Below are 14710 nucleotides of genomic sequence, written 5' to 3'. Positions count from 1 at the left end.
TTTATACCCCTACATTGTGATTACTTATTATCTGGGATGCTTGCAATATTTGTTACAAAGTATCTTACAAAGTACATGCAGTTGGGTGTGATGGTCTGAATATTCATTTGCGAGCCAGGAAAATTTTAAAGATTTTTGAGGTCACAGTGCGAAAAATTGCATCTTATAACAAAGGAAAAAAAAACCCAATCCTGATGGGGTTATAAGCACATACTCAATAAGTAACATAATTATATAAATACATGTGATATAGCGAGTGAGCTTTGGGCGAAATTGCTCCTAGTCACTTTAAATTAGGGGCACATTTATTGATGAGAGGAAAAGGGGACACTTATCGAAAGGGATAAGACACCTCTTAGAAATAAGAAAAGGAGCAGGCGTCAGGTACAAACGGTAATTATTTATCAGAGGTGAAAATGGGGCACTTCCTATACCTGAAAAAAGGCACTCACCAGGGATGAAAAAAGGCACTTAGTATGAGAATGATCAATGGGCATTCGTCGACGGAAATGGGGAACCCATCAGATTTGATAGGGGCATTCATAAGAATTTAAAAGGGGAATTTATGAAGAACGGAAATTGTCAGAGGTGAAAAGGGGCACTTATCGTACCTGAAAAGGGGCATTGACCAGATATGAAATGGAGTATATACTTATGAGAATGAAAAGGGACACTTTTCATAGCCGGAAATAAGGGCATTCATGAAAAGGGGAAAGAGCTCTTTTTTAATGTGGGGAACCTATCATAAGAAAAGAGGCACTTCTGAGAAAGGAAAAGGGGCACATGTAAAAATAAAAGGTGCACTTATCGTAATTTAAAAAGGGGTAGTTATTAAAAAAGGAGGGGGTATCATAAGGGGCACCTCTCAAATATGTATAAGGTATTTTTCAGAGGTGAAAGGGGCACTTATCAAAATTGAAAAGGGGCATTTCTCGTAGCTAAAAAGAGGCACTTACATAGGTGAAAAGTGATGGGGTACGTTCCAAAATAAAATGGGCACTTTCCTATGTAAAAAGGGCAATTTTGGGGTACTTGAAAATAACATAAAGATCTACAAGGTAGGCCACGGTATACCGGCCTTCTCCTTTTTTTGGGGGGGGGGGGCTGCAATATCGGCGCCAAATTATTAGGTCATTCAATATAGCTCCATTTGATTTACAATGGAGATCGTATAATAAAATAGCTATCTGCCAAATCTGGCAATGCAACAGCTCTATTTTACTTAATTTGTGTAATATACCTATATAATTACACCGCAGTATAATATAATATTAACATATATAAAGAAATCATAAAAGGCATTATCTTTCTATTAGCTACCACTTTGGTTTAGACTCTAGCACCATTTGTCTACACTATTTTGTAAGAAGCAATGTTTCTACCCAACTTATTGCTTGTTTTTCTTAAGTTTCTCAAACAGATATTTAAGAAAAGTGTTTCTCTCTATATAGCTCAAGCTCGGCAGGTTACAGGTTGGGCTTGATTGTGAGCAGTCGACGCAAAAAAAAAAAATGAAAATAGTGATTTCTTCGCCTAGATTGGCAATGGATGCGCCACTAAAACTCTAGGAAAAACTTTGGCTAGTCTCAGCTCAGCTACGTCCCACAAAATGGCAGCCGCCATGGAGGAATTCGAACATCAATTTGCTGCAGTTTCTGCAGAAATTACATCAAAAATCAACAAAATTCCAATTCTCAGTGGAAGTAAGAAGTGATTTACATTATTTAATTTTATTTTAGGACTAAGATGTTAGTGTTTGAGACTGTAAATAACGCCCATCTGTTGGCTACGTGGTCTGCTTGATAAATTTAATTGATTGACTGTGTGTCTGTGTACGTGTGTGTATTTATATTACTAGTTACTACGCTTCGCCTTCGCCGCGCCACCCCCGCTGGCTTCTGGCGCGTTGGACCTTGGGCTCGGCGCGGGGCAAGAGATGGATGATGTTGTCACCTGGTCACAGATGAAAGTAACTATCAATTCAATTCAATTCAGAACTTTATTTCAGACTCAACTACACAAGGCAGAGGTCCATAAAACATATGTTACATAGATATATAGGGAGTATATACTATAAACATGATGAGTATAATAACAACAAAACTATACAAAGATAGGCACATTCATGGGGCACTAGAGGGCGCTTTGCGCGCGTACGAAAATCTGAATAGGCTTGCTGCGGTGGGTCGGCAATAATCAGCCCAAAACTTGGATATGGGAGGGTGGAAGGATATATCTTTTTTATAATGTTATCTGGTCTTACCCTTAACCATCCTATGTTTAATCTATGTAGAAATAACATGCGAGTACGATAAGAGAAACATCGGGCCCATTACTGATGCAACTTTTAAAATATTAGCCTAGAAATGACCACCAAACGAAAAAAATTGACATTTTTTCCTGACAAATCTTCATAAAATCTGATTTATAAACAAGTCACATCTAGGTACACTAATACAAATACGATTTTCTGAAAATTCAGGTATTATTTTTTAAGTTTCTTTCAAGTATATTTCTGCGCATTGCAGCGCCAATGTTCTTCACTGCTTCAAAATCACCCTTGAAATTTTTTTTTGCAACGAATTTGTTACGAGGTCCGCGAGTGTTCCCCGTTAATTGCGTGTTGAAAGTTTGGTAATACATAGTTTACATTGACTCGCGCACGAAAAAATGGTCGAAAACAAAATGTCAAATGAAGAAATAAACAAGCTTTTGTATAGTTATAAGAGTTCTACCAAGGTTTCTTTGTCGATTTAATTTATTAAATAGTCTCAATTAGAATTCAGAATTATCTCACTGAAAAGTTAAGAAACCGACGATGTTCTCGATCGTAGTTATTTTCATTTTGCCAGCAGCCGATCTAGCGTTGTTTGGGCAAAAAGCTAGGCCGCTGCCTTCCCACCTCGAACCTTTCCGAGTCCCGCTAAAATGGCGCTCTGCGGAGCTCCGAAGCTGCGTTGGTATCGCTGCAAACTCTCAGCCGGCCAGCTCCCCACGACGGACCATTCGCGGTATGGCGAGAGTGTGTGTGTGAGGTATGATTTTGGATTCGAGAACGCACGTAATGCAACCGTGCGCGTCATTTTCAGCTGTCGAATGTATACGACCAATTTTACATGTACGATTTTTAGTACAGATACTTGGTCAGTTTTCTTCTTATATCTTTGGTTTTACAACATTTAAAAATATAATTTCTTCAAATTTGCTCCTGACTCGGTTCAGACTAATTGTCTGATGTGTTTTCAAGTCAATTTTTTGAATATATTTTTTTGCATGAATTTGCCTAACAAAGAGTATAACTAAACTATACTAGGTCTACAATACGTACAAACACTCTAAACTCTAAGAGTAACGTGTAACCTGCAAGGTTGATAAAAAAAACAACATAATAAACTAACTCTAAGCTGTACCTATAACTGTAAGATTAAAATAAGTACATGTATAACAATCAATAACAATCTATTGAAGTTGTATCTTGTAACAATCTGTCTCTGTTCAACTAACCAGAACGATAAACTTATGATAAATAACTATTATAAAAAACAAACAAACAAGGATACTGGAATCCTTGGTAACAGGAACATAATAGTCAATTGCCATGTGTCAGCAGGCTATTCAGCCAAAATCTCCAGAGGCCCGATGTGTACCTAAGACAACTATACGAGGGGTTCACTAACATCTTTAAAATACCATTCTCAGACACATCCACTCTCTGGATGAACTTATACATAAGATTTCGTAATACAGCCGAACAGGCTGGAACATTCAACTCAGCAAACATTTGACTAGCACTAAAGTATCTAGGTACCCTAAGAAGCATTCTCATGGCATCATTATAGGCAACAGTAAGCCTGTACAAACTGCTCTTCTTAAAATTACACCACAGATGCGCAGTGTATAGAGGTGTACAGTATGCCCTAAATAAAGCCACCTTCACATCCGGAGAACACATATGAAATTTCCTAACAAGCATATTACCTTGAGCATATAATTTACGACACTGTCTACTAATATCTTTATCATCACTGAGATCCTCAGTAAAGAAATGACCAAGATACATGGCCTCTGTACAGACATTGAGTTTAGCTCCACACAAATAAAAATCCGGGAATACCAATCTACGGTGTTCCTTACATCTAATTATCATAACATGACTCTTTTTTGCATTATATTTCACATCATTATCATATCCATAATGAGAACAAATCTTGAGCAGACTCTGCAACCCAGCAGTTGACGGGCTAATAATAACGAGATCATCTGCATACATTAAATGATTGACTACCATACCACCAACTACACAGCCTTTTTTACAAGCATTCAGATTGTCAGATAGACCATCCATGTACAGGTTAAAGAGAAAGGGAGAAAGAATACCACCTTGTCTAACACCATTACTGACATGGAATGGTTCAGAGACACTACTTCCCCATCTAGCCATCATTGTTTGATGGGCATACCAAAACACTAATCAGGTACTTAGGAATACCTCTATCAGCCATTTTCGTAAACAGCTTTTCATGATTTATCCGATCAAAAGCTTTTGAAGCATCAAGAAAACAAAGAAACAAGGAAGAATTTTTGCTACGATAACTCGCAATGATTTCCTTCAGAGCAAATATACACATTTCAGTGCCATGTTTGGCTTTAAAACCGAACTGGTTATCTTTGGTAAGAATATACATCTCTAACCTACCAAGCAATATCTTTTCCAGCACTTTGGACAGGACACTTGCCAATGCTATAGGTCTATAGTTGTCCTTACTAGTAATGCGACCAGCTTTATTTTTAATGACTGGCACCAAAACAACGGATATCATACTATCTGGTAAGATACCATGAATCAAAAAGCCCGAAATGCACATTGCAAGCAACGGCATGAGTTTCGGGCTTGCAAACTTTAGATGTTCAGCTGTAATAGTATCAAGACCACATGACTTATTGCTGTCTAATTTTCTGATAGCTTCTTTAACCTCCTCTGGAGAGATAACCATATTTACATCAAAGTCAACATTAGTAACATCCTGCACCGTACTCTGTACACAATTAAACAAATCCTTATAATGATTACACCACAATTCACTTATTTTTTCATCACCAGAGATACCTTCAATATTAGTTGGAAGAGGCGCTTTACTATTATTAACACATTTAATTTCTTTCCAAAACTCATAATAACTTTTACCCTGCAATTTACGAGCAACTGAGTCCGCCCGCATAACATTCTCATTATTCTTTATAAAACGGAGAGCATACTTGAATCGTGCATTGGCTCTCTTCTTTAGTTCAAATAACCGTCCCTGTCTGTTTTTGCCAGCTTCAACCCAGAGTAGGTGAGCCTCACGAGCAGCAGAGTGGAGCTCTGACACATGCTCATTCCAGCCAGGCCTAGTATTATGAACTTTGTTTTTACATTGATATAGAGATTCACTAGCATCACATAAGCATTTCACAATTTCATTATATGCATTACATAAATAATTAGCATGGTCTTTGTTCACACAATTGGAATCTCGGCATAAAAGAGCATCGTCTTCATGCACATAAATTCCTTTAAGCAGTAAATCAGTATCATAGTAATAATTATTCCTACGATCTTTTTCAATCTTAGTCCAATCTAGCCTGCCTTTATGTACAGTGTTAGTCATGCCTGAATCACGTAGCCCAGGCAAATTGTCAATATCAATTGTCAAATTAATAGGAATATGATCAGTTGTAGCAAATTTATACATAATTTCCATCTTCTGTATAGAGGCATTAGCATCTGCTGTACATATACAATGGTCCAACCATGACGTGGTATGCCATGCTTCACTAACATAAGTGTAACTATGTGCAGGTAAATAATGCAGACTTGATAACACAAAATTATTATCACAACAAAATTGGCTCAAATGATTTCCAAATAAAGAACTATTATCAGATATGTCTGCGTTCCAGTCACCTACCACATAAACACTGGTGGTGTCCAGCTCAGAAATAACCGCCGCAATAAATGCTATTTTCTCAAGATAATCACTTTCATTTTCCGGACACTCATAAGGAGTGTATATATTAATAATAACAAATTTCTTATTCCCATAATTAATTTCTATACCTACTGCCCAATCTACATCAAGTCTTAACTCACTAATCAAGTGTTCATATTTAGTATGCCACAGGATAGCAACACCTCCTGGTATGCGGCCCCGGATCAGTCTATCATTGAGATCAGTTGTGGATTCTCCTATTCCATGATATTGAGGGTGTAAAACATTAATGCCATTCAAGTCCTGTTTAGCCAGCCAAGTTTCCTGTAAGCATATGATATCAAAATTATCCCGGAATAAATGTTCAACTACTAAGCGCCTACTTTTGTCAGCAGCACTCTGTCCTAGGTGTAGACCTCGAGTATTGTAACTAACTAAATTGAAAGTTAATAAATAAAGTTAAGACTCCAGCTTATCATCCCCACGATCTGCATTAACTGTGCCAGCAGGCACTGGGGTAGAGTGTTCAAGCTTTCTGACTTTCCGCAGAGACTCTGCACCAGGCAGGGAAGCTTGAAGTTTGCGAGGCTCGTAATATCTCCTCACAAAAACTCCTTCCGGCCACACATCCGGGTCGTACATATCCTCTACATTTTTACAGACTGCTGAGATATGAAAAGATCCAAATCTGGATAATCAGATGATCTTTGTTGAACTTGTGACTTGTGTTGTACTTGTATTTGAACCTGTACTATCTGTATAGGTTGTTGTAGATCTTGCTTTGACATGAAAAATAAGCTTTTATTTAACTTTTGTACATTATTTTTGTTTTCATCTTTGACAGATGACAAGAAACAATTGGCAAGTTCAGCTGAAAAGCAGGTTGATGAGGCTCACGAATTGGTAAGTTTTAGCTCTTTATTTGCATTAACCTTTTAAATGGTATTTGCTTAATAACTTGAATTACTTATATCCAGTGTATCATTCTCATGTGATAAAGAGTGAACAGTGTTTTTATATTCATGTTCTATGTTGAGGCCGCCATCCTACATGTAGTCAAGCTTTGCTTATGATTGCGGTCTCCTGCACTTTTTCAACTGACAGTTTGGATAATACTTTAAATCTATAATAATATGTTATAGAAATATTAAGTTTCATATTACATGTACATATGTGTAAAAAAAACATTTTGACATGAAGTTATTATTGTTTGTATATTTTGTATTATACCTTACGTTTATATGTTCTTTGTTATTTTGTTATTATGTTTGGAAAAATGCAGAAATAAAATCATATAAAAAAATATGTCTAATCTTGTATTATTTTTGTGTCGTTTTAGCTGGAGCAGATGAACATTGAAATTCGCAACATTCCGTCCGCAGAACGCCAAAAGTTCACCACCAGGTTAAAAAGCTACCAGACTGAGCTGAATCGGCTAGAGAAAGATCTTGTAAGATAAAAGATATTCTCAGAAACTACTGCAGTCTACTTGATTATAATTCTTTATGCAATTGTCTTTCACATAATTCCTCTAGCATTAACAAATCATAACTTATCATGAAGCGTGATATCACTACATTAATATTCCCATTTGTTACCCACTCTTTGTATAATTGTCACAGGAATCAACTAACATATTTCCTTGATGCACTGACAATGGTTTACATGAATATAACATGAAATTGTTTTCAATTCATTTTGTAAATACCAAATGTTTTAGAAGATTTTGCAGATTAAACATGGTCCTCATAATTTATTTATCAAGATTTATTTTACTGGGATAATGTGTGAATTATTGAAGCCCCTCTAAATTGTTGGAGCCCCGAAAATTTGATGGCAACATTTCACTTGAATGTTATCATAATGAGAAAGAAGATGTCATTTATGACTCATTTCTGCAAGTATTTCCAGAACAACTGTGTTTGAGGTCGACTACTGACAAAAGAATACATAATGTAGATTTTCTGCGTACAACTGAAAACCCAAATTATGTATTCTTTTATCAATATTTGTCTTCAAACACATTTTTTGTTTTTGTTTGGGGGGAAATCTTTGCAGAAGTGTGTCTTAAATGACATCCTCTTTCACATTAATATACAATTTAAGTGAAATTTTGCCATCAAATTTTGGCGAATATGAGGCTCCCAACACTTTAGAGCAGCTAATAAAAATTAAAAAATGAAATGTTGTCTTCTGGGTATGTTGGTGAAATCTGTTTGTAACCTTGGTGAGACCATAAGGGCTGATCATGATTTAATCTTTTTACTGACTGTACAATCTTTCTATTACTGTACAGAGACGATCCAAGGTTTCATCAAGAGACGATGGAGCAAGAGAAGAATTGCTTGGTCTGGATGATTATCGCAATTCAGAAGATCAAGTAAGGAACTGGTAGAAAACATAAGTTTGAGTCATCATTTTAGGTATCCACCTCCATAGGACGTTTTGGATGATGAATTTTCCACTCCCTCCTATTGAGGGAAAATAAAGGAAGAAAGGGGATAAGAGAAAAGACACTACACAAAAAGTGGGGAAAACTCATCTCAGGACTTTTCAATTTCCCTGCTTCCCCCCCCCCCCATCAAATTTAAGTGGGGCTAGGAGATGGGTGGGTTGGCAAGATTTCTTTAATCTTGTTCCCTGGAAATACATCTCTCGCCCACCTCTAACAATCCTGAATCTTACCCTTGAACTGCTATGGCCAATACATACCTAAGATTAAAATTAAGTTGATAATTGGAAAGAATGCTGAAGTTGTCATTTCAAAAGTTGCTGATATATAAATATCACATTGATGAGTTTGCATTTCCTGAAACAGAAACACTTATTTAGGTAATTAATTCCTGACATGTGTTTGTGAAAGTTTGTAGCCATAGTCATGCCAATCATTTTAATCGATTCACTTTCCAGAAAACAAGACTATTAGACAACACAGAGAGACTGGACAGGACATCAAGGAAATTAGATGCTGGCTACAGAATGACAATAGAGACGGGTAAGATGATGGAGTTTGGTGTAATTCTTGCTACCCCATATAGCAAAATACATTCCCATAATGCATTGCGTCTCCGGTACCTCAGCGATTTTGCAGACACACTTACTTCCAATGATTCTAAAACATGTATTGTGCTACACTACGATATGCTGATAATTTATTATCTGCAGTTCTTAATTCACAACGCAGTTAGAATATTTATTAATTAAAAGTAATACATATAGTTATTGTCAGTAGCTATAAAGAGTTAGTGGTAGTGATAGTGGTGGTTATTTTACCTGACAGCTAAGAAAGCAATAAATGCTTGTTAGTTAGCAACCAGAAGACCGACGGCTTAAGGTCCTCTCCGAGGGACCTGGTAATGAGATTAATGCCTTACCAAAGGGCACTAGCGCATCGACTTTAAACTTAAAATAAGGAGAATATATGGTGTTAGTAGCTGTGTCGGTAACTATGAAGAGTTTCTTGTTGACTTCATTATGTTGTAGTGTCAGTGGTGTAGGAACCTTCATATAATGTACGATGGGAATGTCGGCATCTGCAGCTAATTAATGACTTCACCGGTAATTATATTCATTGGTTTATTCATTAACTTACAGAACAACTTGGGCAAGATATCGTGGATAACTTGCATAGAGACAGAGAAAAAATTGACAGATCAAGAAATAGAGTGAGTACTTACATGTTGTAATTCAGATTATTATTCTTTTGTATTGTTCAATAATGCTAAAAAACACAAGAATTCAAAATAATTGAATGCATCTACTGTTAAAAATTAATACTCTGTAATACAAAACTCTGTAATAAAAAGAGGGTACCATAATGAAATTTAATCTAATGGACATTTGTTCTTAAATGAATATAGTGCTATAAGATTTTTTGTGATAACTCGACTATTTGATACAAAAATATTTCAGAAAGAAATAAAAAGATTATAGTTCATATTTTCATAAGTTTAATACATTCTGCAGAACTATTGAAACAAGGGTACTGGCTAGCTAAAAAAAGGTTACATTAAATGAAAAATTATAAAAAAATAAGTTATTTTATGTGTGTTTGACTCATCAACACATACATATACATACATGAAGCCAGCATGACTTATGGAAGAGAGTAACACAGCATGATAAAACAAAAAATCAATGCTTTTCTCTTCTCTCTATCCAGTTACGGGACATGGACTCCAACGTCGGCCAAAGCTCAAGAGTACTCAGTGCAATGATGCGTAGGTATGGTGAATGTCGCCCCCTATATACTCCATTTATTCAACCTCGCTACACTGTGAATACTTCTATTTCCTTTTTATGTACATGTATGCTTCCCACCTGCACGTTTTAATCCGCTTGACCTCTATAGTGCAATCATGGGTTATGGCTGCAAAACCATAAGTCAAAAGTGAGAAAAAAATGTGTGCAGAATGGCTGATTAAGAATGTAATATTTGGTTATTTCTTTTCTTTTCTTTTTTCATTTCATTTATATTCACTGTTGTTTAAACAGGGTTCCCTCTTCAGTTTAAGTATCTGCTGTCTGAACTAAATGCAAACAAAAACAAATACAAAACAAAAACGTGAGGAAGATATTCATTATTAAAATATACAAAATATGCAGAAATTAAATATAAAAACAAATTGAAATAGATTTAATCTGATATCATGCAAGAATTAATCTTTGTTACATGTACTTCTACATCATCTGTAGACATGCATCCATTATCAATGGTCCATATTTGAATATATCTCCCTGTCTCACTTCTGGAGTTTTTGCTTCACTGAGAAAAGTAAAATTAATGAATTCTCAGTCAAATTATCTCCTACATGTAGGTGCCTGAAAGTTGGCCAATATTTATGAATTTGTATAAGACTACTATATTGGAGTGAACATATTGTCGGATAAGTAAAGTCGGATAATAAATTTGTATGGTCAAACCTTAGCGGTCACCTTTCTAGAAAGGCCATCTGTCTACAGTGGCCACTTTTTCTGTGTCCATTGAATGGCCTTTATAGACAGGTTTGACTGTAAAACCAACAGTTTACTCCCATCCGTCCTGATGTAGTTTTTGTTCTATACATGTACTTCTATCAGATATGGCAATGAAATGCTTTTATCCTGCTTTGTAATTGCATTTGTGCTATCACACCATCATTATTTATTTGAATGGTAAATTTGTTTTGTAAAGAAGGCCTTGCAAAAATCACCCTATATTGGCTTCTACAGATGCAGGGAACTAACTTGTAATTGTCTTGAATTATTTATGACCTTAACATTGCATTCCCATTCTCTCAGGTGGTTGAGTTGTAAATTAGATCAGAACATTTTGCTTACAGTTCAACCTCCTGTAGCATATACCTGTATAGAAAGACCAGTTGTCTTTAAATTCAAGTTTATTGTTTCCCTTGAATAGTGTTTCTCTTCGAAATCTGTATTATAGCAACCTGCATATAAAGACCACCTCACTTTAATCATTACTTTTTATGTAACCCTAGAGTGGTCTTTATAACCACTGTACTTTATCACAGTCAAACCTGTTTCAGTGGCCACCTCTCTATAAAGGCCATGTATTTTGTCTCCCTTGAGAAAGAAATGTGTCTTGTAGAACCTGTCTAGAAAGGCCACCTGTCTACAGTTATCACTTTTTTCTGTTTCCCTTGAGTGGTCTTTATAGACAGGTTCAACTGTACAACTCTATATCATTCAATTTTTGCCCAACTATACATACAACTGTATACATGTATGTCATGGTTGGTGCCCTAACCACAAGTTTGTATTCAAACTTCTTTAGGGGCTCCTAACCCCACGTTTTTTTACATTTCCACAAATTATTGTATATGTATTTTCATGGTTGAAATAAATTGAAATTGAATTGAAGATAAGAAATTGTTTTTTCTTTGCCTCATAGGATCCTTCAAAATCGACTAATCATGCTGTTCCTAGGCCTGATCATCTTAAGCGTCATTATCCTGGCCATCTACTTCATCGCAAAGAAATGATAACGGCTTCTCCTAGGTTACCCTGCTCATTCCTGCCTTTGAGAAGCAAACAGAGACGTACAAGAAACGTCGAGGGTAGTAGACGTGGTGGCCGAGGTTTGCATTCCAATCCATCCCTAGGTAGCCGGTTGGTAGTATTGTGCATTAAACGGTTTTAGAGTCAGAACTCTGTAGGCAAAGTATTTTCCTAGCTAGCATGGGAAGGTAACATGTCCATTTGTTCACATAATCAACATGTATCAGCATTTCATGATAGACACGTTACGATATGTGCAAGGCAATGAACTTTGATTGAATAAAATCGAGCCTTCCTCTCTAGTTTTTGGCAATCAGATGTGATTCATTAAAATAGTTAATTAGGACCATGCACTTTAGCATTTCGAGGCTTAAGGCTTTAGGAATTGGAGTCAAGTGCCAAATCTAAGTCTGTGTTTGCAAAAGGCTAGGTTAAGGTTTAGGATTAGGTTTGGTCTAGGGTTAAAGTTAATAATGCAGTTAGTCTAGGATATCGAGCTATTGACCATAAAATACTGGAACATGTGTTGTAAAACACAAAATATATGTGAAATGGTAATTACTGGAAATGTTCATGTTTTGTGTACGTCTAGGTGGGATGTGTAAATACAGAAGGGTATGAGAATATTTATTTGACAGCATTATAAAGGTTAATGGCCAATTAAATCCATGTAATCACTTCATTGTTATGGAAGCAGAAAAGTAAGAGAAACAGAGAGGCGAAAGTTTGAAATATATCAAGCCAATAATAAGGGAGTTATGAATGTTTGAAAAATGAAATCATTAAATCCATGCCAATCTAAAATTAGCAATATGGTCAGTGGATTGTGACGTAGACATCGGATAGCTCTCCCATTTGTCCAGTACAAAATAAAATTATCATTAATTTATCTTTTTCTCCTAAGTACATTCTCCTTTTGGGCACTACTCAAAATTGTTTACGGGTAGCACATTATTATAGGTCCTCTCAAAAACAACAAGGCCATCCAATTCCTGAATAAATTTTGATTGTTTACGTGTGTTAACATAAATGGGAAAGTAGTCTGGCACTTCATCACAGTGACATTACTCAAGTGCTCATACGTGCAGTGATTACAACTTTCAAAAATTCATGAATTTCTTATCTTTTGTCAGATTTAATTCAAACTGTCACCAGTCTGCTTCTGTAATTGTTTTGCTTTGTGTTGGAGTAAATGTCTGTTAAGGTTGGATTTCCTTACAACAGTTAGTTCAACTTTGATATAAATGTCTTCTTTAAAAAAAATGGAAAATTAAAAAAAAAAGGATGTATAGCAGGAGGTTTAAAGAACAAATTATACTATAACACCTTTTCACTAGGAAAACACTCACAAATTGCCAAAACTCAATCTCTGTAATTGATGTAATGAAATTTCTGCGAGGCAGAAATAAGCCAGAGCTATTAAATTGAATATGTGAATACCTTTGTTGCATGCAGTTGCATTCATTTTCATCAAAAAAACACAGCTGCGTTGTTTTATTTTGCGGCAGTTTACTGTATCGACCCTTAGTCGCATTTGAGAAGATGAATGTTTACATATGTACAGATATTTATTATGGCTACCAGCCATGTAATGAAACGTCCTTTCTTCTGTCTTAGACATATATTGTATCATGTGTTGAGAGCCAGAAGGGTGTTAACAGTCTCCAAATGTGCATGACTTGACACCCTATAATAAGCTTTGAGTGGTGGATGTTATGTATATAGCCAATGTTGTTGTGCTAAGAGTAGGTCATCTGCAATCTTGCATGTATACGTTTTGTTTATTTTTATCGAGTTTTTGTTGACACAGCACTGACTGAATGTGTGATGCAATAGCCAAGTTTGTAAAGTATATGCATAGTATGATTGATTGTATTGTATCCTCATGGATCTGTTGGAATAACTACTATTTTCACCAGGAAGAAAGGTCCTGTTTAGCATTTCTCACTAAGATGCAATTATTATTGAGTCACAGTGTTAGCCTAGAATATTGTTTTTACTTTCACTGAATCTTTTGTTTGCCCTCCAATTTTCCAAACAGTATATCTAGTTCATGTTATGTGCTTGCTAAATGCATTGATCATTGCTTTTCGTGTTATAACTGATTTGGCATGAGGTGTAACATTATGAGGAAACAATAGATTGTTTATTCCTCAAGGATGTAATATTAGTTGTACGTAATACAGTTTTCAAAGGCATTAAAACTTGTGTAGCATTGAGGAGAGTTGAATCTAAAATTCATTGGGCTTAAGAATTTTACTTTTGTTCTGCAAGATGCAAACTTTGCAATCTGCGAAATATATGGTATTATAGGCCCACTGTATTCGTCCTCCGACACTTCTTTTCTAGTCTTCACATTTGTCCTTTCCTTATCTTCTTTGATGAAAAAAAATGAAATCAAAGTTTAATCCACGAATACCCCGACATGTAACATTTTTCTTGGATAAGTGATTTTATTATTGTATATAGTTTGTATGTAATGTAAGGTTATTCAATGTGTATATTGTGTATATTTGTCACATATAGAAGAGTATATATATTATGAAAATAATGGTGAATAAAAAAGGAAAAAAAAAAAAGAATACAAGGCTCATTTTTTTATTATTGGTGGATTTTCACTATTTTAGAGTTCAGATATCATGGTGAGAGAGGTGAGAGAAAAAGGGAGGGGTGAATGAGAGAGTGAAATAGAGAGAGAGAGAGAGAGAGAGAGAGAGGGGGGGGGGGGGGGGAGAGAAACA

The 14710-nt window shown here is 35.7% G+C and overlaps 1 protein-coding gene across 2 annotated transcripts; it reads left to right on the top strand.

Annotated features, from left to right (window-relative positions):
* Positions 1–1557: 1557 nt before the first annotated feature.
* Positions 1558–14548, top strand: LOC592006 (vesicle transport through interaction with t-SNAREs homolog 1A). 2 transcript variants are annotated; one of them, XM_011665371.2, is made up of 8 exons: positions 1558–1703; positions 6814–6872; positions 7309–7419; positions 8266–8349; positions 8880–8964; positions 9564–9634; positions 10132–10189; positions 11863–14548. In XM_011665371.2, exons 1-8 carry the CDS (start codon positions 1610–1612, stop codon positions 11880–11882), a joined length of 582 nt encoding a protein of 193 aa, XP_011663673.1. In that variant the 5' UTR covers positions 1558–1609; the 3' UTR covers positions 11883–14548. The 2 variants fall into 2 exon arrangements, with proteins under 2 accessions (XP_011663673.1, XP_796642.3); XM_791549.5 differs by having other exon boundaries at positions 1563–1703; positions 10132–10193; positions 11863–14545.
* Positions 14549–14710: the final 162 nt, after the last annotated feature.

Source organism: Strongylocentrotus purpuratus, unplaced genomic scaffold, assembly GCF_000002235.5.
Source record: "Strongylocentrotus purpuratus isolate Spur 01 unplaced genomic scaffold, Spur_5.0 spur5_scaffold_10, whole genome shotgun sequence".
Taxonomy (NCBI): domain Eukaryota; kingdom Metazoa; phylum Echinodermata; class Echinoidea; order Camarodonta; family Strongylocentrotidae; genus Strongylocentrotus; species Strongylocentrotus purpuratus.
Note: the sequence above shows the minus strand (reverse complement) of the source record. Positions and strands in the feature narration are given on the sequence as shown.

Bases quoted from the DNA above. Each gene is read 5' to 3' on its own strand.
- LOC592006 (XM_791549.5), top strand. From the start codon at position 1,610: ATGGCAGCCGCCATGGAGGAATTCGAACATCAATTTGCTGCAGTTTCT. The intron at 6,873-7,308 runs GTAAGTTTTAGC...GTGTCGTTTTAG, and splicing joins TTGATGAGGCTCACGAATTG to CTGGAGCAGATGAACATTGA. The intron at 9,635-10,131 runs GTGAGTACTTAC...CTCTCTATCCAG, and splicing joins TTGACAGATCAAGAAATAGA to TTACGGGACATGGACTCCAA.